This window comes from Artibeus jamaicensis, unplaced genomic scaffold (genome assembly GCF_021234435.1).
Source record: "Artibeus jamaicensis isolate MK-2021 breed Jamaican fruit bat unplaced genomic scaffold, CSHL_Jam_final contig_519, whole genome shotgun sequence".
NCBI classification, from domain to species: domain Eukaryota; kingdom Metazoa; phylum Chordata; class Mammalia; order Chiroptera; family Phyllostomidae; genus Artibeus; species Artibeus jamaicensis.
This window is the reverse complement of record NW_026521871.1, coordinates 8556457-8584058: the sequence shown is the minus strand read 5'-3', so window position 1 is coordinate 8584058 and position 27602 is coordinate 8556457. Positions and strand designations below refer to the sequence as shown.

Sequence of the window (27602 nt, the reverse complement as noted above, 5' to 3'; positions counted from 1 at the left end):
AAACCAAAAGAAACCACACAGGACCCAAAGAAATAGCTAATCAATGGAAAAGAGTAAAGTTCTAAGATCTAGTGGCAAAAAAGTGAGGCTTATTTTCAAAGCTAATTTTACATATTTCAATTGTTTCCTGACATCAACTGAAAAAAAAAAAAACATTCAGGACACTTTACCTGCATCATGTGTGCATTTTCAATTTTAGCTTCCTCCAATTTGGGCTGTAATTGAACAAGCTCCATTTTCATTTCACCAACCTAAACAGACAGTTTATCATTAAGTTTCCATAGCTACAATAGCTACAGAAGCCAAGTACAGAAAAGTGAAACAAAAATATAAGGTATCAGAATCAGAAAATCTTAACTTTTTCTTCCAGTCATTTACAGGATAAAATCATGAGCGTGCCCAGTTTCTTCACAAATACTTTGTCTTCCTTGAGTATATGACGGGGCAGTGGGAGGATGCAGTTGCCATGGAAGAAATGCAGATAGAAAAGTAGGTGGCAACTTGGGGCATCGCTGCTCTATTATGCGCATGGTGTACAATGCATATGAACCCCATGCACAATGTAACCCAAACCTCTGTTGCTTATATTGAACTAATGCTAATAAGCATTAGTAGCACTTGACTCACTTTTTAAAACTCCAATCTATGTTTTACCAGCTATTAAAATACAGAGTCAACCCAGACTTATTATATTCTCTTCTAATAGCAAAAAAAATAAGAATAAAATAAATGTACTTGAGTCTGTGTGGTCTAGGACACTTAGCTAACTTCTCTAAAATTCACTTTACTCATCTGTAAAATAAATGTTTTACAGATCATAAATGTTTCTACCTCATGGAGTTGTTATGAGGAATAATTGAAGAAATGCATGTGATACATATAACACAGTTCCGGGCACATAATATACTGTTGTTATTATTTCTTACAGTTCCTATTATATATCATCAGTTTGAGCAGCTTATCAAATTTACCTGAGACTCAGCAAAAGCTAGTTTGTCAAGCCCATTCACGTATCGTTGTTTTGCTTCCATAACAGCTTGACGCTTCTTAGTCAAAAGCTGTCGAAATGAGGCAATAAGTTCAAGATAAGATGTAGCAGTAACATAGTTATGTCGTCCTAACTCTTGCAAGAACCTAAGAGGCAGATAACATATCTTATTATAAGTAATAGGCTTCACAAAGTAAGAGGTAAATTTGACATAGCATTAACAACAAGCATTCAAGAATAAAGGTTAATTTTATTTAGAGGCCACTGAGTACTGGAACTCCATAGAGTTCTAGAATTCTACACATAACCATATTTCAATTTCTTATCTGCAAAGTATCAAATAGCAATGATGTATTTAAAAAGGACAAATCAATAAAGGTATATATCAAAGGTGAACTACAGCAAGAAAGATATAGGCCTTTTTACATGTTTCATAGGCCAGGAAGATCTAACCCTGTAAGGGACCCAAGGTACTGTGTAAGCTAGGCAAGTGTAGGAGAAAAGGGGATTGCAGACAGGATAGCAAGAATGAGTCAACATTCTTTGCACAAGTATGTCGCATGTCAGCTGAATGGGGTATGGTCAGAAGTATGAGACTACTACACACACATATGGAAACAATGGAAGCAATATTTCATGGCAAGTATGTAGACTGTATCCCATTTCTTGGTGCAACTGTCCAAGCCAACCATGCTAGCTGGCTATATGACTCTAGCTATAGATAGGCAAAATACTATATTAAATAGTGATATGAGCACCGGGCTTATGCACTTTTGAAATAAATGTCTCAGAGATTAACAGAGGTAAAATGGCTACTTTTGAAGTATCCACAGCCCCGCCAACCAGCTTCCCTTATCTGAGAACTTCCACCTACTGCTTCAGCAACGATGTTTATTCTATGAAAGTTGCCACCCTAACCATAGCTGATCGGACTGGGGTTGGACAATAGACACAAAGTAGACTAATCACATTTTGGAACAAATTTCAAATAGGGAGTTGGAAACAGCCATTCACTCTCTGCCTAAAGCAGAGAGTGAATTGCAAGAAGTAAACTTGAGAATCAAAAGACAGCCAGTTTCCTCCATATGCATTGAGAAGTAGAAAATTCAGTCTGCAAAGAGAAAGAAGAAAGTAGATACCCAGGTAGAATTAGGAATGATAAAATGCATTTGTGGTTTTAGAATGGCTTTCTAACTCCTGCTTCCAGTCACTTATATGATCCAGTGGTACAAGGGGGAGACCCCCAAAAAACAAATGGAATTATCTTCTGGAGGGCATGCCCCTTGTGGTACAGGCTTTCCCCCAGGTTAGTATTCTAGGAATCCATCTGTATCAGTGTACCAGCAGGCATTGTTGTGAGAGGCTGCATGGCTTTAGTGAATTTTTTTTGAAGACTTGACTTGTTCACGCATTTCATGATGAGTGATTTATGAGCAGACCTACCCTCACCGTGCTAGTGTTCAACAGTTTTTGACCAAAAAACCAGCATGATCCCCATGCCCTGACTTCTCTATACACCTGATTTCTCTCCACATGACTTTCTCTTGTTTCCCCAGATGAAAAAGGTCCTTAAAAAGAAACATTTTGCTGATGTGAAAGAGGTGAAATGAAAAATGGCAGAAGCACTAAAAGGCATTAAAATCAAGCAGTTCAAAACCTGTTTTGAGTAGTGGAAAAAAGTCTTAATGGGTGCATTTCATCATTGAGAGTACTTTGAAGGTGACTGAAGTTTAAACATATAAGAATAAATACATGCTTTTTTATAAATAGATTCTGGTTTTTGGGTCCCCTCTCATATTATTTCCCTTAAGCTTTGTGAGATATCTCGGTATCTTTGTAATAAACTTCCCCTTTCTATTAAAGCTAGATCAAGTCGGTTTCTATTACTTGCAAGCTGAGGGTCTTAATTAAATGATTTGAGAGATCTAGAAAACATAGAAACCCTATTAAAATTTTGGGCTTATGCAGAAAGAGATGCTTCAAAATATAAGGCATTGTAATTATAATATTTATTAATATTAACCTTTCTGAAAGATTCATGATAGAAGTGTGAAAGTGTTTGCAGATTGGAACTATTGCTTGTCGTTCAACCTCAGTAAGCTCCAGTGTTTCTAAGAATTTCACAGCTACCAGCTCAAGGGCATCTTCAGGCCATGGCTAAAAATAAGAAAAAGAAAGACTTATGAAATTGAAGATGAACAGTTTTACTACAACTGTGTAAGTTAAGTGTCTTCCCACATAAGAAGAATTTGGGATTGAGAAAATTAAACCTTAATGGAGAAAACAGAATTAGGGGGACTGAGGTCACAAGTAAATCATATGAAAGACCTAATAAATATGTTCGTATACTAAAATTAAAGATAACACAATGTAAAGAAAAGGTCAATATTTTACAAATAAAATGTATACTTTGTGGCTTTCCTAACACCTCCACTTGGATGTACAGGCACCCCAAATTTAGCATGACAGTGGTAGAGGCCACTAGTTGCCTAATATGTAACAGCCCCTTTTCCTAACTGCACTTATATTCTGTTGGGTTGATCAAAAAGTCTGTTTAGTTTTTTCCATAAAACAAAAGACATATTTTTCATTTTCACCAATCACTTTATTGATTTGGATATTTTGAGTATTTTGGCTATCTCCTGCTATTGGCTCCTAGTGGGTAGTGGCTAGGGGTATGGCTAAACATCTTCCAGTGCATAACACAGCCCCACAGCAAAGAACAGTTTGGCCAAAATGTCCATAGTACCAAAAAAATCTGTAAACCACTTCTGACACATTCAATCAGTCATAGCACCTTTTCTATACACTGCACAAATGTTTTTTTTTTTTGCATTTCAGTTGTATTTTTGCCTTTTCTAGTGTATTTTTTTTATTATGCTACTACAGTTTTCCCATTTTTTTCCTCCCCTTTATCCTCCTCCACCCTGCACCTCTCCTCCCACCACCATTCCCCCTCCTTAGTTCATGTCCATGGGTCGTATATATAAATTCTTTGTCTTCTCCATTTTCCATATTATTCTTAACCTCTCCCTATTTTCTACCTATCATTTATGCTTCTTATACCCTGTACCTTTTCCCCCATTCTCCTCCCTTCCCTTCCCTGCTAATAACCTTCCATGTGATCTCCATTTCTGTGAATTTGTTCCTGTTCTAGTTGTTTGCTTAGTTCGGTTTTGTTTTTGTTTTATTTATTTTTTAAATATATTTTATTGACTATGCCATTACAGTTGTCCTATTCCCCCCTTCATTCCCCTCCACCCTGCACACCCCTCCCCCATGGTTCCCCCCACCTTTAGTTTATGTCCATGTGTTACAAGTTTTTTAGATTCTATATTTCCCATACTATTCTTGCCCTGCCCCCTATCTATTTTCTACCTACCGTCTATGCTACTTATTCTTTGTACTTTCTCCCCCCTTCTCCTCCTCCCACTCCCCTGTTGCTGCTAACCCTCCATGTGATCTTCATTTCTATGGTTCTGCTCCTGATCTAGCTGTCCTCTTAGTTTGCTTTTGTTTTAGGTGTGGTTGTTAATAACTGTGAGTTTGCTGTCCTTTCACTGTTCATATTTTTTTATCTTCTTTTTCTTTGATAAGTCCCTTTAACATTTCATATAATAAGAGCTTGGTGATGATGAACTCCTTGAATTTGGTCTTATCTTAGAAGCACTTTAACTGCCCTTCCATTCTAAATGAGAGCTTTGCTGGATAGAGCAATGTTGGATGTAGGTCTTTGGGTTTCACGACTTGGAATACTTCTTTCCAGCCCCTTCTTGCCTGTAAGGTCTCTTTTGAGAAATCAGCTGACAGTCTGATGGACACTCCTTTGTAGGTGACTGTCCCTTTATCTCTTGCTGCTTCTGGAATTCTCTCCTTCATTTTAATCTTGGCTAATATAACTATGATGTGCCTTGGTGTGTTCCTTCTTGGGTCCACCTTCTTTGGGACTCTCTGAGCTTCCTGGACTTCCTGGAAGTCTATTTCCTTTGCCAGATTAGGGAAGTTTTCCTTTATTATTTGTTCAAATAACTTTTCCCCTTCTGGTACCCCTATAATTTGACTGTTGGAATGTTTAAAGATGTCCTGGAGGTTCCTAAGCCTCTCCTAATTTTTTTTGAATTCTTGTTTCTTTATTCTTTTCTGTTTGGTTGTTTCTTTCTTCCTTCTGGTCCACTCCATTGATCTGAGTCCCAGTTTTCCTTCCATCATTATTAGATCCCTATGCATTCTTCTTCATTTCATTTTGTGTGGCCTTCATTTTTTTCATCTAATATGCAACCACAATCAGCCAGTTATGTGAGCATCCTGATTACCAGTGTTTTGAACCGTGCATCTGATAGGTTTGGCTATCTCTTGATCACTTAAAAGTATTGGCTCTGGGGCTTTGATTTGTTCTTCTGATTGAGCCATTTTTGGTCAGGTCATGCCTGTTACATATGAGGGGTGGAGCCTTAGATGTTCACCAGGGTGGGGGGACCCAGGTTGTTAGGCTGTGATGCTGTATGTGGGGGCAGGATCAGAAAGGGGCAATGGCGCTTGTTCTATGCTCTCTTGGATTTTGGTCCCCTCTGCTGCTTCCCACAAGCAAATTGGGCCCTTCTGGTGCTGGTTCCCGGGTGGGTGGGCTTGTGTTCGTTTTAAGACACTGTGGTTCTCTCTAACAAACTCTCCTGTGAGACCAGGAGCCTCTCCCGGCACCCCGAAAGTTTTTTTAATCAGTGCTTTCAGGCTTTATTTCCGGTCACTGGGGCCGTGGGTTGCATGGTCTGTCTCACTGCCTGTTTTTTGCCTGGCTTATCTGCGCAAGAATGTGTGTCTGCAGTCAGCCAACTGCCCTGTGAGTCTCACTGGGTTTGCTTGTTTCCTCCCTGCACCTGGTTCTGCTAACCACCACCTCTTTCTCTTGGGACCCCTCTCTGTCAGCCGCCAACTCCACCCCTCTTACCAGTCTGGATGAATGGTTTGTTGTTGTCAGACTTTGATACAGTTCAATTTGCTATCTGTTCTGGTTGTGTTTTTGTTTCTAAATGTTTGTTGTCCTTAAATTTAGTTGTGTGAGAAGGTACAGTATTTCCACCTATGCCTCCATCTTGGCTGGAAGTCCTCCCAATTGTTTTTTTTTGTTTATTTTTGTTTTCTAAAATGAGGATTAGCTAAATACATGTTAATCATCATATAACGTCTTTGGTGTAAAACCAAATTCCCTTGAATAAGGAGGAATTCCTTCTGCCTAACTGTTTTCAATTTGGAACATCAATTTTTTTCCTGCCTTTAGACTTGAACTGGAACATCAGCCCTCATTGGTCTTAAGCCTGCTGGCCTTCAGACTAGAACTACAGCTTTCCTGGGTCTCTAGCTTGCCAACTGCCGGCCTTGGAACTTGTCAGTCTTCATAATCAGGTGAGCCAATTCCTTATCATATATTATACACAAGTAGATATGTATCTTTACAGACATATGTGTGTGTATATATACGTGATACATTCTATTGGTTCCTAATACATTCCTCTTTTATGCAATTAACTCATTTTCATATGTCAGAGATTCACAGTCTTAAGCACATCTTTTGCATACCAAAGTTACAGTTCTTTTACTGCTCATTTTTGCTGCTTGCATTATCTGTCTTCCAGTCTTGAGTGTGAGTCATATCAGTCCCCGGTGCCAAGCACTATGCCTGTCACTATAGTAAGTGATCAAGAAACATTTGCTGAATATTTATATTAACAAAGCTTGAGTAAGATTTCAGTAAAATTCCAAAAGATTTAGTTGTGCCCCTACACATACAAAAAAACAACTACAAACCTGAAACCAGTCAATGGTACAGCAATTGATGAGGGATGGAAACTGTCTCAAGCGATTCCGAAAGGCATCTCCAATGGGGCTAAAGGCCACTACAACATGAAGATTATCTTTGCAGCGATTCACAAAGAAAGCAAACAGTGCTAAGGGACTGAGTTCATCATGTTTACTGCCAGCCTGAGCAACAGGACGGACGCCCTAGAGAATATCAGAAAATAAAACCCAGGTGAATAAAAATAGATAAGCTGATGAAATTAGTAGATATTGGAATACTAAGAATTTTTATCACTTGCCTTGTAAATATTTTTGCACTTTTGTTTTCACATCAATAGAATAGCTTTGATATAGTTTGTACTTAAAAGACTTCTCCCAACTCCATAATTTTATAATTTAAAAACAAATATCTGTCAAGAACTTTACTTATAAAGATATGCACAAAAGTTCACCAAAATGCATGCAACGTTGTTTTAAGAGAAAAAAACCTAAAGCACCCAGTTAAAACCATTATAAAACATCCATATATTGTGATTTTATACAACTGTTAAAAATAATGAGCTGTATCAATGTAAGTACCAAGGCAAGATCAGCAAGATAAAATAAGTGAAAAGGAAAGAAAACAAACTATGCAACAGTATATATAATATGATCCTGTTAAATTAAAAAATATATCAGTGTTCATGTACAAGTACATGCACACTTTTTAACAGAAACAATCACAAAAAACCATTAGTAGTGGTTACTTTTGGTGAGATGGACTTAAGAGACAGTTTGAGAGGGAGGCTTTCATTTTATACTTTGGACATTTTCCTTGGTTTATATCATTCTTTTTTTCACTTTGGACATATGCTGTTTGAATTCTCTAACGTTATAATAGTTGCATTTAAAAATGTCAGTAGAGCTCTCTGGTAAGGAGATTATTGGTCACTTTTAATTTTCCTTGTATATCTTTATATGAGAGTGACATTTTATATGAGGTTAGGCATAATGGCTCCAGGACCAAACTTCTCGAATTTAAATCTCAGCTTTCAGTTTACTACCAACGTGGCATGGGGGAAAGTTCTGTTCTGTAACTTGGTTTCCTCATTTTTTAAATGGGGAAAGGAGTACATCAGAGGGCAGTTGAGGAACCAAATGAGCTATGTGAACATTGATAATGGTTACTGCCATACAGATAAGTAACTGTTAGCTTTCTGTTTATATCCTACATTTTTCCTTGTTCAGAGCACAAAAGGTTTCATAGTCAATAAAGTGTCTTATAAATAGATTAAAAATCTTTTTGTGATATAGAGTGGCCACAATAATCATATAATTTCTATTTTTACTACAGTGAACTTATTTCTAAAAGAACTCTCTACTTTAGATATGCTCTGCTTTATGTGATAATTATGTCCATGGAAAACTGTATCTCAACATGGTATATGCACTATGATAGTGATCCTCCAATTATGATTACTATGGTTAGTGTCAGTATACTAAATCACATTCAGGTGGTCTACCTGCACTAAATGTGGTAAATGAGTCAAGTCACTGCTACATTGAGAAAAGCATTGCAATAACATAATTCTGCAAGGAGTGCAAACGGCACAGTAGAAAAAGTTGTCTGGAAATGTAGGTCTGAGGCCGGAACTCTGATGAAGTCAGACAGGTACGCTGAGTCTTTAAGAGGTGCCTGCTAGGCAGTGCCAGAGCCAAGTTATAGAGGTCAGTTATCAGGAATGAGATTGAAAGTAAAATCTTTGCCAGAGGGTTGAGTCCAAGACATGGTCTTCAAAGTGGGATGCAGAGGATGATGTCTAGTGTGAAAAGAAAATAATGGAACTTTTTTCATACTACCTTTTATATGTATTAAAAAAAAAACAATATAAAGCAAGCAGAAACAGGGATGCATTTCAATACCCCTGAGTTCTGACGATGGCTATTTCCTTGTGCATAAATTGATACGGTGTTCCTTTGGGTGGGACATGAAGAAAAGAAGTTCTTAAGGCCACTATTGGATCATGCCATTAAACGGTAGTGAAGCAAGTTTTGTAGCAAAGTGACAGGAGGAAAAGATAAATAGCTAAAATGAGTAAGAAAGGTAGCAATGCTTAGGAAATCTTACTCCCCAAAGGTGACTATTTCTTGAGTAGGAGTATGGGGGATGTGTTTTCCCTATGAGTTATGAGAATCACCATTCTTCAGCAGCCTTGGCCACATCCTTGGCATTGCCCAGATAAAATTAGAAGCTTGGGATAATTTTTTTTCTTTTCTTCTTCCCCACCCAGGCTACTAACTGGTAATGTACCATTTATTGAGAACTTTTTAAGTGTTTGACATTTCATAAGTGCTTTATTTCATTTGGTCCTCAGACCTCACAACAACCTTTACTAAGGTAAATCCATTTTACTCCAGATGTTATCACTGGAGGCTGGAATGAAGCATCCAAGTGTGTGTAATATATATATTCTGTGGGTAAAAGCAATTGCAGTAAAGAGAAAGGGAAAATTACTAGCAGAGATCTTGTGAAAGAAAATCTTAGAAATTTCAGTCAAAGGGCAGGACATTTAAAGTAGTGGGTGCTTGAAATTGTACTTTTTGTCCATTTAATCACAAAGCATTATACTTGGATATGTCAGAATTGTTAAGACAAGTAGTTTTATTAAGGTTTTTGAAGAATTTTAATCAGTGGTAAACCAGAAAAGCTAATCAAGTAGTGTTTTAAAGCTATATTTTCTCATATCACTGTAATCCTAGGACATGATATAAAATTTCTAATCACTCACAACACATGCTAATAAAACTGATGAAACAAACTGGCAATATTATGAAAAAAGGAATTATAAAATAAAATGCTGTCTCATAACTATAGAAGCAATTTTAAATTCACCAAAAAGATGTATTAAAACAATAAACTGTAAATGAACAAGCAAGTAAAATATAACCAGAGACATTGAAATAAAGAACAAACACAGTAACCAGAAGGGAGGGAAGGGGGATAACGTGGGAAAGAAGGGAAAGGGTTGTAAAGGAACATGGATAAAGGACCCATGGACAGAGCCAAAGGTGGATAGGACTGAGGGTGGGAGGTGGGGATGGGTGGGGAGGGGGCAGCGGTGCAGGGAAAATGGAGACGATGGTACTTGAACAACAATATAAAAGACAAAAAAAATAAAGTTTCTAAAATGTACCATAAAATAAAAATAAAATTCTAATTACCAAAATCCTCTGCACAAACTATACTTATGCTGAAGAGAAGTGAAAATTTTTCAAGAACATTTCTGTGCTGGGGAAGGCACTCCCTAAAAAGCACTTACCTCCATCACTTCTTGTTTTTCATCTGCTGCAAAAATGTTTGGTACTTCTCCAGTATTGAGCACACTGTCGACATCCTCTAGAAAAGCTTCCTCTTTAATCTGAGTGTCTGTTATTAGAAAGACTGTCTTCTGGCCCTTCATGCCCACATTCCTTAATAGAACCTTAAAATAAAAATGTACTTACAATCAGATTATGATATACATTTGTTGCTTTTGATTTTCCCCCCTTTCTCCTTCTTTTGACAACTTCTGAATTTTAGAGTACTACCTCTCCCCACTTCTGGTGGGGCTGCCAACAGGGCCTCCATTTTACCCATCTCTTGGTGGGAGACACCCAACTGGTCAGAGTTTCCTGAGCCCCTAGACATAGTCATTGACTCAGAGGAGTGTATATGATTTGAGTGGGCCCAATCACAGTCTTACTTCAGGGACTAACAGGGACTTGAAAACAGAAAGAATATCTGTTGTTCAGAGATGGAGAATATAAAGGTCAGTAATTTAGTACTAGGGGACAATGTGTTGCCACATGGAATGAATCTTCTGGTGAAAGAAGCCAAATGGAAGCAAACAGGAGACAGAGTAATTACTGAGGACTTGAATTGAGCCCGTAAATTCAGCGATGCCAGAAGCCTATCTACCTCTGGACTCTGAAGTCAGGAAAGACAATAACTCTGTCTTTTGTTTAAGCTAAGGTGAGCTTTCTGTTTTGTTTTGTTCATATATTGCAACCAAGGATTCCCAACTAATATAAATATATGAGCTCAGTGGTATGCTGGAAATGACTCTTAGAGTGGTAGAACTGACTGTTAAAATTTCAGAAACTTGTGAACAGATTGATAAACTCAGCCAGCATTAAAAATTAAATTATATAAACTTATAATTAAGTAAATTATATTAAGAACAAAGGTTATAAACACATTCCTATTTTATTATGTTTACTATAATCTATGCTATGGAGGTTATTTAAATTGACTGTATTTATACAGTAAAAAAAATGTAAGGTATTCAAACATGTAACTCTTTACAACTCTGTTTTCAGTAATGTCAGGATGATAGCTTTAATCATCCTCAGTGGGAGTTTTGATAGCACGAAATTTGCAAATGTTACAAATGAGAGGTTCCCCTTTAACCTCCTGGAGAGTTGGTTGTTAATTTGCCAGCATATCACTGGATGTATTTCAAGTAAAAACAGCACCATTACTTCTGAAAATAATTTTTAAATAAACTTTTATCTTTATTTAAAAATAATATATTTTAAATAACTGATGAATTTTAATATTATACAAACTATATCTTTTTTTACTAAAGCCATCTTCCAATACACGGGCTGTTGAGATTTTAGAAATAATTTTCTATTGTCAAAACTAGGCAAGCTAGCTTTTAAAGAAGTATTGTATCTAATCATGTGACTTTTATAATTATTTTACAGTGTTACTTTTTATAATTACTATTATATAAAAACAGAAAAATACAATATAATAAATAAACAGTCAGGGACCTGGCCAGCAACCCAGGCATGTGCCCTGACCAGGAATTGAATCAGTGACCTTTTGGCTTGCAGGATGACACCCAACCTACTGAGCTACACCCACCAGAGCCACATTCTCCTTAAGTGCACACAGAACATTTTCTAGGATAATAACAGGTTAGGCCACAATAAAAGTCTTTAAGAAGATTTAAATCATATCAAACATTTTTTTCTGATCACAATGGAATGAAACTAGAAATAAATAACAGAAGGAAAACTTTTTAAAAATCCACAAATACATGGTAATTTAACAACAAACTCTTAAATAACCAAAAGGTCAAAGAAGAAATCCTAAGTGAAATTAGAAAATTTTTGAAACAAATGAACACAAAAACCCATCATTTATGGAGATGCAGCAAAAGCAGTGCTAAGAGGAAAGTTTATAGTTGTAAACATTTTCATTAAAAAACTCTCAAATGATATCTTTCTTTATGTTAACCCTCAGGATACAGATTCAGTGAAGATCAGTGAAAATGAAAAAAGTCCAGCAATATCCCCCTTCTTTTTTTCTCCACGTTGAGCTATTGCTCCTCTGGGCCTACAGAGTGGTATGCGCATCCACAAGTGAGGATGAAAGCCCCAAGCAGGTATTCCACTGTTCTATTGGTTACTGGGACAGCAAGACAGTTCTGAAAAAGCTAAACTCAACTTCAGTTTCCTCATCAGTAAAGTACAAAGACAACCATACATTCTGCAATAAATTGTTGTACCTATAGAATGAAATGAGGTATGTAAAACACTTAAAACAGTGCTCAGCACATACAGTAATTCCTCTATGGATAATATCATTATTATCATCATTAACGTATTCAGCACATAGCTATACAGGTTGGCTCCCTCTTCACAGGTAAAAGAATGGACTAATATTATTTTAGACACTAGACTTCTTCATATTTTTACCTTCAGATCTTCTCTCCACTCATTCATACCATAGCTCTTAGAAATTTCTGGTTGGAAAATCTGCATTTTTGCCATGGATGTGGCCAGACGAGTCAATGATTGACGACCACTTCCTCCAAGTCCAACAAGCAAAGCATTTCCACCAGACTGCTTTAGGATTCGACATATTCGTGATAAATGTTCCAACACATACCTACAAATAGCAATATTATACTTGAAAATATAAGTGCAAATGTACATTAACTCATAACTACTGTTTTACTTTGCTAGAGGGGTAGACTTTGCTGTCCCATACCAATTTTAAAGAAGTAATCATCAAAAATGTGTGATTTTCAAAAGCAGTTACAATTGGAACATTTGATGCAAAGGAAAACTAAAGTACAAATTCAGGGAATGTAATATACAAATTACAGAAATAAAATGAAACTGTAACCACTTGTACTGGAAGTACTCTGATGCTTTTATTAAAAACATTTAACTTTTTAATAAAAGGATTTCTGTGTGAGAAATAGGAAATCAATTATTCACAAAATAACAAATTCAGGGAAGATAGCCTCACTAGTAATTAGAAAAATTAAAGCTGGAGCCACTCTCCTTAGACTGGCAAAGCTCACCAAGCCTGTCAGTCTGGCAATTCTAAGTGTTGTCAAGGGAGGGGAACAAGGTAAGCCCTTTAAAACAATAAATATTTTTGAAGGAACTTTGGCAAAGCTTAGTAAAGTAGAAGGTGCTCACATACCATGACACAATCATTGCACTTCCAGGAATACAGCCTAAAGAAATTCTTAATGCAAGTACCCAAGGAGACATGAACATTCAAACCTTTTTTTATACTTGCAAAAACTAGAAGACACCCAAAATCTATCTCACAAAAATAACTACATTGTGTAACACGTTTAGAGTGGTATGCAACATAGTAGTAAAAAAAATCATTTCTTGTGTGTGAATTTTAAACATGCAAAATAAGACTGCATATACAGGAGTGGGCAAAAGTAGGTTTACAGTTGTGAGTACACACAACAGTTCATTCCTCTATTATTATTTATTTGTCATTGTATTATTTTCCATAAAAATAGCTGTAAACCTACTTTTGACCACCCTTGTATGTTTAGGAACAGGCATGTGTAGTAAAAGTCCGAAGACACATGAGTTCTCTTTTATTCCTGCAGGGTACAATGCAGATGCAGTGAGGGAAGGTTGGCTACACAGGGGATTATTAGAAATAAATTGCTAATAACTTATTTCTTAAGCTCAGTTATGGGTACAAGGTTGTTCATCATATTTTTCTTATTTCTTTTCATAGATTTAACATATTTCATAATAAATTTTTATAAATAGTCATTTCAACCATTAATACTAAATGTAGGTACCTAAAAATGACAAGATTCATTCTTGTTTTGTGAGTTTGGTTATACTCATCTAAGCACTGATCCACAATGGTACTAAAATGATGAATATTTGGAATTTCAATATAAACTCTGTCATCTCCTTCAAGGTCAGGATTCATGTAGTCACCAAACATAAGACTTCTTAAGTCCTTTTCAGTTACCTATAGAATGAAAATCAACAAAATATAAAACAGAAAATATTTCTAAAATAAGTTTAAGAAAATACATAAAATTGTGTTTTGTCTGTTATAGGATAATTATCAATTAGATAATTCTTTTAAACATTAAGGTAATATATAATATAGTTGTAAAATTAATACCTGAAATTATATTATATCCTTAGGAAATTTTTTAAAAAGAGCTTTTTTACTATTTAAAAGAATTTTCCCTCACCATCCAGAGGCTGGAGAAGTCATTTTGAGTGACTCTTATTCATTGAGTAATTACTAAGATTTGGTCACCATGTTAAACACTTTACATCTATTTTATCGTTTAATCTCTATCATATAAAGTTTTATTCTTTAAATAATTTCTATAATTCCTCTAAAGACAAATATTTTCAAAATAAATCCCTATCAGTGAGAGAATTTAAAAGAATATGATCATTAAGAAGCAGTTTTTAAAGATAAGTTGATTATAACAATTCATGCTATAGTACTCTTTTAACTTAATGTTTTTAGTCACTAAATATACTCACCGGTGCGTTCTCTTTCCTCAAATGTGAAAAGACAGTATCGAATGATTCTTTAAAATGGTCCTTTATAACAACTTTGGTTAAATTGAACAGCCAACGTCGATCCTCATCATTAATGAGACGGTCATAAAACACTCGAAGAACCTCATGCACAAACAACCGGATCATGGTGTGCTTGCTCCCCACAGCATCTCTTCCAATGAGTAAGCAGCCCTGGATGACACGTGCAAAGTCCCTCAAGTTGAATGTGTAATGAGATTTTGTGGGTGTGGGCAAAAGATTTTCCATGGATTGTTTATATATCTGAACACGAAAAAAGTAACACAGATAAAATGCTCATAATTAGCAAATCCACATGACAAATAGTCTGTTATGTAAAATATTTTTATTTATCCTATCAGATTATATTGGCTTGGAAAATTGCATAGTACTTAAGGCTAGCATGGTATATATCGTTTTGTTTGCTTTTTGGTTTATGCCACTCAGCCAGGCATTATGAATTTCAGGGAACTTAATATTATCAGATTCCATCCAAGCCCAAGAAGCAACAATGCTTTTATTTCTCAGTTATGATGACTGCCCCATTTAAAGGTGATAGACCTGAACTTAAGTAAACAAAAACTTTAGTAGAAAGGGAAGTCAGAAAACTCATTCTGAACTATTCCAAATGAAGAGAAAGATAAAACAATTTCCTTTTGATTACTATTGACTTCAAAACAAACCAATGTATTCTCTCTCTTACCTTTTCTTTTTTTCGCTCTATCCCTTCTTTCTTTTATCTTAACTGGCTAAAATATGGAAATAAAGTATCTTTTTACTATATTCTGAATTCACCAAATAAAGTTTAATATTTTCTTCAAGGAAGATAAATGGAATCATTTATAATGTTGCCTGAGAAAACCCAAATTCATTCATTCATTCATTCACTCATTTGTGTGTTCTATAATTCACCTTCCTTCCCTAACCTCCATACTTGGTAAGTCTATAATGCTTCAAAGATAGGAGGTGGGAAAAGGATCCTTTCTGTATCCCATTCTGCCTGACCAACTCCTCTCTCTTTTCAGAGGATGCCTGAAATATAAATATCATATTTTATACATAGAAGCACTTTTCTGTATCAGAATTAGGTACACCAATTACAATGTACTATCTCTTTGCTCATAGTTTTTCTACTTTAACAAAACAAATTTTCCACCAGAATGAGAGGAGAAAGATACAATGCTCTTGAAAACTGATGGAATGATTGTAGGGGGTGCTTTTTGCTTCTGGTGCAACGATCCCAAAGTGAACCTCACTTTATTAAAGCTTCAGAAAGCTGACTTCAATGAAATTATTGCTGACTTACCTTGAATACATTTTTTTTTACTTTAATTTCATATTGACGATGTATTCTTTTATTAATTTTTTATTTAATTATTTTTCAGCTACAGTATTCTGTCTTTTACTCCCAGCCCAGCCAATTCCCCCCAGTGCTCCCCACCTCCCTCCCATTTCCACCCCCCTTAGCTGTTGTCCTTGTGTCCTTTATACTAGTTCCTGTAAATCCTTCCCCTTTTTCCCCTGAAATTCCCTCCCGTCCCCTTCAGTCGCTGTCCCCCTGTTCTCTATTTCAGTGTCATTGTTTTTATTTTGCTTGCTTGTTTTTGTTTAGCTTCCTGTTAAAGGTGAGATCATATGGTATTTGTTTTTCACTGCCTGGCTTATTTCACTCAGCATAATGCTTTCCAATTCCATCCACGCTGTTGCAAACGGTAAGAGCTCCTTCTTTCTTTCTGCTGCATAGAATTCCATTGTTGTATATGTACCACAATTTTTTGATCCATTCATTTACTGACGGGCACCTAGGTTGCTTCCAACTCTTGGCTATTGTAAATTGTGCTGCTATGAACATTGGGGTTCATAGGTTCTTTTGGATTGGTGTTTTAGGATTCTTAGGATATAGTCCCAGCAATGGAATTGCTGGGTCATAAGGCAGGTCGATTTTTAGTTTTCTTAGAAAATTCCATACTGTTTTCCATAATGGCTGTACCAGTCTGCAATCCCACCAACAGTGGACTAAGGACCTCTTTTCCCCACAACCTCTCCAACATTTGTTGTTTGTTGCTTTGTTTATGATAGCCATTCTGACTGGTATAAAGTGATATCTCATTGTGGTTTTAATTTGCATCTCTCTGATAGATAGCAATATTGAGCATCTTTTCATGTGTCTCTGGATCCTCTGTATGTCATCCTTGGAGAAGTGTCTGTTCAAGTCCTTTTCCCATTTTTTAATTGGGTTAAACGTCTTCTTAGAGTGGAGTCCTGTAAGTTCTTTGTATAGTTTGGAGATTAAACCCTTGTCTGAGGTATCATTGGCAATTATGTTTTCCCATACAGTTGGTTGTCTTTTTATTTTAATACTATTTTCTTTAGCCATGCAGAAGCTTTTTATTTTGATGAGATCCCATTTGTTTATTCTTTCCTTTATGTCCCTTGCTCTAGGGGACATATCAGTAAAAAAGTTGCTGCATGAAATATCTAAGATTTTCTTGCCAATGTTCTCCTCTAGGATTTTAATGGTTTCACAGCTTATATTTACGTCTTTTATCCACCTTGAATTTATTTTGGTGTATGGTGTAAGTTGGTGCTCAAGTTTCATTTTTTTTGCACGTAGCTGTCCAGCTCTCCCAATACCATTTGTTGAAGAAGCTATTTTTAACCCATTTTATGTTACTGCCCCTTTTGTCAAATATTAATTGACTGTAGAGAGTTGGATTTATTTCTGGGCTCTCTGTTCTGTTCCATTGGTCTATGTGCCTGTTTTTATGCCAGTACCAGGCTGTTTTGATTACAGTGGCCTTGTAATACAATTTGATATCAGGTATTGTGATTCCTCCTACTTTGTTCTTTTTTCTCAAAATAGCACCTGCTATTCAGGCTTGTTTATGGTTCCATATAAATTTTGAAGTATTTGTTCTATGTCTGTGAAATATGCCATTGGTATTTTAATAGGTATTGCATTGAATCTGTACATTGCTTTGGGTAGTATGGACATTTTGATGATGTTAATTCTTCCAATCCATGAACACAGTATATGTTTCCATTTGTTTGTGTCTTCCTTGATTGCTTTCTTCAGTGTTGTATAGTTTTCTGAATACAGATCTTTTACCTCCTTGGTTAGATTTATTCCCAGATATTTTATTTTTGTTTTTGCTATATCGAATGGTATTTTTTTTCTTGATTTCTGCTTCTGCTGATTGAATACATTTTTTTTCTTTTACCGTTAGCAGTAAGGCTGGCACTGACCTCTGAGCAGAGGCAGATAACATGCTAAATTAAGTTAAGAGCTGCTTTTTGGTCATAGAGGCAGTCTTGTTTTCTGTTCTCATCCTGTTTTCTTATAATTTTTTTCACTGCTAATTGTGTGATCTGGCTGAAAATAATATATCTGTAAGATGCTTCAGTTTATTTTATTTTTTAGGGCAAACATGAAGAAAGGGAAGAGAGAGAGAGAAAAGAAAATGTATAAATATTAGAGTGGAAACCAGATTATTTGGGAAACACCTACAATGTGGATATCCTGGTTCTAGGTGACTTCCTTATAACAACCTCGCAAAACAGGTATTATCTCCCATTTTAATAATTAAAAGAATGAGTTTCTGGCTGGAGGGTGGATGTGGGCAGGGGCAAATGTAATAGTATCAACAATTTTTTAAAAAAAGAAAAACCGGTGGAATTCTAATAATATATTTTATTTAACCCAATAGATCCAGAATAATGTCATTTCATTATACATAGCAATATGAAAATTATTAATAAAATATTTTACATTCTTTAAAAAATGAGTTTTTAGAAGGCCAAATTACTTGCTTAACTCCATGTAGCTAGGAAATAGCAGTCAAGGCTCAAACCCAATTAGTTTTCCTAACTTCAAATCCTATGGTTTTCCTGTTCTCAAGCCTTCTTAACGGCTTCTCTGATACTGAAGACCAAAGTAGATGTCTAAGAGAATACATGTTTAAAAAAAACAGTAAGGACCCAATGAGGGTGTGTGTGTGTGTGTGTGTGTGTGTGTATGAAATTTCGTGTATATATATATATATATATATATATATATATATATATATACGAAAACATTATGTATTGCATTATTTGCTCACCTCCATAGTTCCACTGACAATTTGGTTTCCAATCAAAAAGTACTCTGGAGGAAATTCACGAGTCCTAAGGTAGAATGCTACAATTGATGAGAAGATCCGGACCATTGTTTCATCACTGAAAGTGTTAATAGTGCAGATATTGAAATGCCGAATAAAACGGGGAGTGACTGGATTTCTTCCACCACCTGGAGGGCCCATGGCAGCAATCAGCTCTATGTCAACCAATGTGATTTTACTTGTGTCCTTAAGGTCATACCTAGAAAGCACATAAAAGTTAAAGATGATCAGTTATAAAGCCAATCAGAGGGAATGAAATGTAGATCTCCCTAGAAGCTTAGTCTGATCATAGCTTCTCTAAAACGAAGAACTTTAGATAATGCTTGGTGTAGGGGAGAACTTTTTGTTAAAGCTGCACTGTTTCTCCTTTCAGTGATGCTGGTTTTGCTGCCCAGAATTCTAAGAATGTCTCTTCCTCTTGCTCTTCCCTTTCTCTTCTACTACTCTCTTTTTCAATCTGACTCTTTGTTTGTCCTCTTACTCCAAATCCAGAGCATGGATGAGAGATCAATTTGCTTGTAGGTGATTACAGGTAGGGTGATCATGTGTCCCATTTTGCCTAAGACAATTCTGGTTTGTGCTTTTCCTGGAGTAATTAATAACACTTCCCATTTACTCTTAGAAATGTCCCAGTTTGTACAATAAATTATATAGTTGTCCTATTTATAACCAAGTCCTGATTCCTTTTTTCATCTCAAATGTTATCTTTAAGGCAGATAAGGACATCTAAATAGTAACTATATATAATATTTTTGTTATATAAAAAGGGACCCACTAAAGGAATAACAAATTTCCAAAGACTTTTTCACGGAAAGAGGTATCTACATGACTCAATTTAGTTGGAAGGACTTAATTGAAAAGGTTCTTATTTCCAATAGGCCATTAAATCCTTTAATAATGAACTTCTTTAAAAAATGGGAGGGTGGTAAGAGAAATCTATATAGCCAGTCTTCAGTCTAAGAGCACACGAGAAAGTATGAAAATACGATTTGGTTCTTAGCAGCAACAATAACAGCTGTCAATAGGGAACTGGCTAAGTATACTATGGCAAAATCCATACAACTAAATAGTATTAAAAGCCAATAAAACAATGAAACAAATAACATAGATAGGTATTCAAGATAAATATTTAAGTGCAAATAAATTGCAAAAATGTGTAATATGAGTCTATTTTTATAAAAATAAAATTGTATTTATAAAGAAAACCCTGGAGGAATAGGAAATTCACTATTAACAGTGATTATTTCCTACAATAATGTATAATATGAATCTATTTTTATAAAAGTAAAATTGTACTTATAGAGAAAAAAACTCTGGAGGAATAGGGAATACACTATTAACAGTGATGATATGCATTTCAAAAATGTATTTCCAAAATAGGACTTAGCTTCAAAATTAGTCTACTCTTGCCTTAAAATAATAATAATGGTATATTGGGGATTAGAAAAGTATATTTAAGAGAAGAAAATAAAGAATTAGTAATCCTAACTAAAAGATACAGTGTTTTACATGTTGGAAACTAACCATACCATCATAAAGTAGGTAGAGGGGGTGAAGAGTTAGCTATGAAATTGCTGTTAAAACCAAGCCGTCTCACAGACATGGTAGTCCCAAACAGTCACAAAGAATATAGAGAATTTAAAATGGTAGAAACATAGGGTGCTGATTATAATTATTTAGGTTGCGGACTACCCATAAATTCTCAGCCCTGGGGGGATGGTACTTTAAAAGATAACTATAAATTATTTTTAATTACTGAAAATAATAGCTAAAAAGGAAAGAATTTATTACATTGTTGAATATTTACATTTCTAATACTGTGTTATTAATCTATTATCTAACTGACACATTCAGAGGAAAACATAGTGTTAAAGAGATATAAAAAGTCTTCCAAAATTTTCTATATAGGAAAATAAGAGTAACCATTTTCTTTCATAAATAACTTGAAAAAATGTATTAATTTGCTGTGAGAAACTAACATAGAAACAGAAAACAAAAATGACTCTAGCATGACTAATTAAGACTTCAATTAAATAGTTACCAATTCCCACAGTCAAATAATTGTCGTAATAATTCAATAGGAGGTTGAGCTCCATATTGCTCCAATGCAGGCATATTCATGTCATCTATAAAAATTACACACTTCTTTCCCATTGGTGGGCCAAAGACTCCTTTGCGTCTTTTATCCAATCTAGCCATAATAATGTTCTAAAATATAAAGAAGAAAGTGTAGTAACCATACTTAACACCAGGAAAAAAGGAATTTGAGTCTAATTATATAAAGAAATAATGATAAACAAGGTGTTTATTTATATTCATTCACTTTTTGAGTGATAGCAAAGTTCATATTCGACATCATTCAACAAGCACTTATTGAAATCCTTCCATGTACTATAAGCTGTTACATACATATTATATACTTATATTGTACACACATGCACATAATAATACACACAAAATGTACACACAAAATAATTTTCTTATTGGATACCCAAACATAGCAATTAAATTTACTGCCTAAAAGCGCTAATCTAAATTTGTAAAATTTGGAGATTAAGGGAATTTTACAGGTTTAAAGCAATGGAAATGAGTCTCACAGATCAAAAGAGATTAGACAAACATAAATTTAGGAATGGATGATAAAAATGATGATTAGAAAAGGCCTCAGGCCACACTATCATCTTGGTACTTTTGAGGGTAAAAGGTGGGATATACAGCTACATGATTCTTGCCACAGAAGGTCTACAATAGTCCATGGTTTGAAAGATCTTTCATAGACAGAGCTTCTATAAGCAGTAAATGTTCCTAAGGATCATCTAGGAGAGTCTAAAAAGTTCTCTCTCCTTTGGCTCTCTCTGCTCTGACCCCTCTCTTAAAAACTCCACCCTCCAGTTAAGAAATCAACTATTGCTTCTTCTTGGGCTTAAAAAGAAAGGTGACAAATCCAGTATTAGTGTAAATATGTTCTCCCAAACATTTGTCCTCAAAACCTCACTTTTAAAACGTACTTATAATGCCAAAAATTAGAGTTTTGATGTTTTATTTAAATTCATAGAAAATTTACACAGCTTCTCATTTACTATTTTAAACACTAATCAAATAAGGCAAAAAAAAGTAATAACTATAGATCCATGTTTCTTGTGTTAAACTAACCTGAACCTGGTTGGCACTGGTCCGTGCAGAGAAATTTACATAAAAAGGAAAGTACTTATCCTTTTCCAAGTGATTCATTAACTTATCCTTCACATACACTGATTTTCCTGTACCCGTCGGACCCACAAAAAGCAGTGGCCTTTAGGAGAACAATGAACATATCATTCAAAGGGGAGAAAGTCGGAATACATTTTTACTAGAAGAAGTTGGAGTTAGTTGAAAATGTAAATGATAATCAAATCATCTAAAAACTCACATTTTAATATATCGTTATTATATAATAAAAAACTATTAAGTATTAATTGGCACATATTTATGCCTACTGTTACTGGGACTCTGATAACAATTTTATCTGAAGAGATGTAACATTGCTATATGCAAACATACTCCTAAAACAAGTAGTAATATGCTTGAATTTTCAGAAAAAAAAAAGCCAAAGTTTCTCTACTTAGAAAAGTAATGTAATTGTATTTTTTTTTCAGTTAGAAGTACAGGCAACAGGGTGCTGTGTGGAATAGACAAATGACATGGTGATAATAAGACAGGTTCGGGATATTTTACAGTTATTTCAATAGCATAAAGTTTGTGTGAGAAACTAAATAACAATGAATTCTAAAGCTAACAGTTATGTATACCTGTTAAGCATTTTAGAATCTAATCAGAATTACTAACTGAAAATACTTGTCTAAAAGCAAACTCTAAGGAATTCTCCATTCAATGGGACCTCAAGAAGGGCTTCTCATTCTTAAGTGATCATAACTAACTTGAAAGTGAAAACAATCTTTTGAGTTTATGTTCACAGAACTCTTAAGAAATCCAAGTTTGAGAAATAGTGAATTAAAAATTAGCTGTTGTCACTTTGTGTGATAATGATAACTTGATACTACACAATATATAAAGACAAACATGAAAGGCTGGCACTAAAACTAAGCAACAGCATTCAGTCAAAAGGGGTCACCTAAATAACCCAATTATGCTAATATTAATTTTTTAAATTATCATTGAAGTATAAGCATAAAATTAAAGTTTTTTTTAGAACCGCAGTAACTCCTGAGACTCATCAATGTGTTCCAATCTGAGTAACACTTGCCTTATAAAAAACTATTTATAAAAACAATTTTAATAAATATCATTCTTAATTTGGGGTTCATGGACCAAATGAAGAAATTCCTAGACAATATTCAGAAAATCTGTGAACTGTGATGACAAAAAGGTTATATCTTTACTTTCACTATTCTTAACTAAAATGGAGCAGTTCTATTAATAGTACTTGCATTTTGTCACCAATAGAAATCAGACATTAAATATTATAATTGTTAGTAATAAATCAAAATATTAGTTATACCATATTTTTCAAATTATGAATCATTGCTATATCACATTATTTAAAGTATTAATAAAGAAGCAAATGTATTGCTCTGTAGCCCAATTTTTTCAACATTTTAATAAATATATTTCAATATATGATGTCCTTTGTAATCCTACACTTACATTACTCATTTAAAAGCATTATTCTGACAAATGGTTCACAGAACAAAAGAACTCCTATGCTAGAATTCCGCAGAATTGGCAAGTGCCCTCCTTGCTTAAAAATGTTTTAAATATTAGTCATTGAATGCAAAAATACAACTACAAAGTAGGGATAAAATAATGTTCCTTCATAAGCTATTTCTTCTGTTTTTTTTTTATTACAAAAGATAAAATTGCCACAAAATTCATTCAGAAACAAGTTTTTTATAAACAACAAACCAATATTTTAATGCATATTATGTAAGCTTCCCTAGTTCAAAAATATTAATGATAAATTATGCCTCATGACTTAAAAGAGAAATAACTATAATATATTATTAATGAAGTTGGTTTGGATATTGCTATAGTTTATGCTAGGCTTTTGATCAGTTTAGTGTACTATTTTATTGTATTTTATTTTTATTTTAATTGTTCAAGTACAGTTTTTTGCCTTTTACCCCCACCCTAGCCCACCTACTAATATACTCTTTTTTGATGTGCTCTACTGATTTAAGTCTGAGTTTTGCATGTTCATCTTAAGTTTGGAAAAACTAGAATAGGATATATTTGAAAAATACTAAATATAATGGAAGAATGTGGATAATGGTTAGTTTGACCTCAGGAGTACAGTGAATCTTTGAGTAGAATGCATACCTATTTAATAATAACACTGATTTTTAATCTGTTACAAATAAAAGAAATATAAGGTGGCTTATGAGGCAACAAAGTATGATGACAAAGGCTTTGTAATGGGCAATAAGAAACTTGGATTCTAGGTTTGCCATTAACCAGCTTCTACCATGGACATGAAAATTACAGCCCCAGAGTCTCAGTTATCAGAAAACGAATGACCTGAAACTTTACTTTAAATATCTTATGATCCCATTAGAATGACACTGTTATGTTTAAAGTATATAATAATTTCTTACTTTCCATAAGTAATACTCAAATTCATTAGAAATGTGTATCTAATTGTGTCCATTGTAGGGACTATGATATCTTGAATCTTGGCAGATTTATCTCCTAAATTAGTACTTTTAATTAATTCATTCCAATGGATCCAGCGACCTCGGTTTTTCAACTACAAGAAAACATAAGTTTCAAAGTATTATAACCATGCACTCACTATCTGGAGGCTTTTTAAAACACAGTTATCATATTTGCTTTAAAAATGTTATAGTCTTTCTGCTTTTTAGTATAAAGTAATAGTTTCATTCAAAATAGTGTATAAAATATTTTAAAGTCACAAAGCAGCTTAATAAACACCCATGAATACACTATCTATTTCTTCATATTAATTTTCCTTTTCAATGATAATGTGAACAATATAATGAAGTTTAGTTATCACAAATTCAACATATCTAGAATTTCAGATATTTTTGCCTCTATATCCTCTTAACGCTCCAATATTTCCAAAACACCTTTAAAATGTCATTTAGTACACACCAAGTATTTATTTGAGAAGTACTGTGATGTAGCTCGAGTTACAATTTACAGAAGTGTGACTTCACATTTTCATATATTAAAGGGGCAATAATCGCTAACTAGAAACAAAATATCGTGTGAACTCACTATGTTTGTTTCTCTAAAATTATTCTATTTTACAATTTGATCCAGGTGGATATTCAGCAAGGACATATCAAAATGGCTGATCTGACTGTTACAATACTGAAACTTCTGAACCAGTGGCTAAATAGTAGATGTTCTGTCACTGTGAGTACCTCACTAATACATGCTCCCCCCACTCCTCCTCCATCATTAACTTCTTCTTCAGGTCACTACATCCTTCCCCAAAGATCCCAAGGCCTCCCACCATCAAGAAACAAAGGGGTTAAGGTATTGACTTCTGGCCAATACCTTAGGTAGATACACTTTGCCTCCTCACACAATCAAAAGAAGGACAACAATCAATTTTAAAAAAAAGAACAAAACAACCAGAACTGCCAGAAAAATTAAACTGTGTGGAAGTCCAACAACCAAGGAGTTAAAGAAACATTCATCCAGACTGGTGTGCTGCGATGAAGAAATATGGCCCACATGAAAGAATAGATAAAAACTCCAGAAAAAAAGAACTAAGTGATAAAGAGATAGCCAACACATCAGATGCAGAGTTCAAAACATTTGTATTCAGGAGGTTCACAGAAATGGTTGAGTATAGTCACAAAATAGAGAAAAAAGTGAAGGCTATGCAAAATGAAATATAGAAAAACACAGGGAACCAATAATGAAGAAAAGGAAACTGGGACTCAAATAAACAATTTGGAACAGAAGGAAGAAATAAACATTAAACTAGAAAAGAATAAAGAATAAGAATTCAAAAAAAATGAGGAGAGGCTTAAGAACCTCTTGGACAACTTTAAACATTCAACATCTGACTCATAAAGGTGCCAGAAGGAGAAGAGGAGGACCAAGAAATTAAAAACTTACTTGAAAAAATAATGGAGAAATTCCCCAATGCAATTAAGGAAACAGACTTCCAGGAAGTCTAGGAAGCTCAGAGAGTCCCAAAGAAGTTGGACCCAAGGAAACACACACCAAGGCACATCATAATTACATTACCCAAGATTAAAGGGAAAGAGAGAACCTTAAAAGCAACAAGAGAAATGGAGAGAGTTGCCTACAAAGGAGTGCCTATAAGACTCTCAGCTGATTTCTCAAAAGAAAACTCACAGGTAAGAAGGTGCTGGAAAGAAGTATATGAAGTAATGAAACAACCTACATCCAAGATTATTCTACCCAGCAAAGCTCTCATTTAGAATGAAAGGGCAGATAACATGCTTTCCAAATAAGGTCAAGTTAAAGGAGTTCATCATCATCAAGCCCTTATTATATGAAATGTTAAAGGGACTTATCTAAGAAAAAGATGATCAAAACTATGAACAGTAAAGTAACAACAAACTCACAACTATCAACAACTGGACCTTAAAAAAAACACTAAACACACAACTAGAACAGGAATATTCACAGAAATGGAGATCACATGGAGGGTTATCAGTAGGGAGAGGAAGGGGAGACAATAGGGGAAAAGGTACAGGGAATAAGAAGCATAATTTGTAGGTACCAAGCAGACAGGGGGAGGGTTAGAATAGTGTAGGAAATGTTGAAGCCAAAGAACTTACATGTACAACACATGGACATGAACTAAAGGGGAAAGATATGCTGGTGGGAGATGGAGTGCAGGGCAGAGGGGGACAAAGGGGAGAAAAAACAGGACAACTATAGCAGCATAATCAATAAAATGTACTTAAAAAAGAAACAACAGGGTTAAAATCTGGCAAAGTATGGGGTCTCTTGGACCCTACTTTACTACTATGGCTGGCAGCTAAGAATCTTTAACTATTTTTTAGCAAATTGTGTTTTAAGGGTAGTAATTTTACAAAGTTGGCTTACTGTTTTATATTCTTAATATTTTAGGGTTCAGCTTTTATTTGTTCAAAGTTATATACGTACATATTATAGAGTAAAAAATTTTACAAAGTTAAGAAAAACTATAGTTGTGCTTACCTCCTCTTACTGCTGCATCAAAATTAAAACTATAGAATAACCACTCTTGAGAACCACCTGAAGACTATTAACTGAACAGTATTTTTATAACTAAAGATACAAAGAAGCCACAGAGAGACATGATATGAGCTGCTCCCACATCCACATGTGGTGATTCATAATCAGGAGGGGTATCTTAACTGCAGAAGTCCCCCCTGAGGAGAAAGGGGACCCACTCCACACCAGACTCCCCACCTGGACTACCAATGCCAGGGAAGGGAGTCCTCACAACATCTGGCAATGAAAATCAGTGGGGATTCTGTCGAGGTGAGACAGAGGGCTGATGGAGACACAGGTATCGGCTTATAGGGCCTGGACACAGATCTATTCACAAGCATTTGAAAGCAGCTCAAAAAGGGCAAGGAACACACAGGGAAGAACTGAATTGTCTGGTTTCAGAGCCAGGGATGGAAGGGCAGCTCTGTCCTGGATAGAAGTGTTGGCAGACGAAACTGTTTCCCTGTTGAGCCCTCCCCCCACCCAGCCTGCAGGCAAAGGAGGGCTCCACATCTGAGTCTCCATCAAATTGACTGACACTATTTGCTCCATCCTGGGGATTCCCTAAAAACCTGCCTCACTCAACTCATTCACAGGCCCAGATCTCTTTCAGC

The 27602-nt window shown here is 35.0% G+C and overlaps 1 protein-coding gene across 1 annotated transcript in view; it reads right to left on the bottom strand.

Annotated features, from left to right (window-relative positions):
• Positions 1 to 27602, bottom strand: part of DNAH12 (dynein axonemal heavy chain 12) — a 229017-nt gene that overhangs the window by 72345 nt on the left and 129070 nt on the right. Inside the window, exons 38-49 of the mRNA XM_053669550.1 lie at positions 24378 to 24529; positions 21940 to 22078; positions 20828 to 20994; positions 18730 to 18985; positions 14594 to 14893; positions 13879 to 14057; positions 12509 to 12701; positions 10081 to 10242; positions 6791 to 6985; positions 3012 to 3145; positions 972 to 1134; positions 171 to 251 (exon numbers count right to left, since the gene is read on the bottom strand). Coding sequence (XP_053525525.1) covers positions 171 to 251; positions 972 to 1134; positions 3012 to 3145; positions 6791 to 6985; positions 10081 to 10242; positions 12509 to 12701; positions 13879 to 14057; positions 14594 to 14893; positions 18730 to 18985; positions 20828 to 20994; positions 21940 to 22078; positions 24378 to 24529 — 2121 coding nt within the window. The remainder of the gene's footprint in view (positions 1 to 170; positions 252 to 971; positions 1135 to 3011; positions 3146 to 6790; positions 6986 to 10080; positions 10243 to 12508; positions 12702 to 13878; positions 14058 to 14593; positions 14894 to 18729; positions 18986 to 20827; positions 20995 to 21939; positions 22079 to 24377; positions 24530 to 27602) is intronic.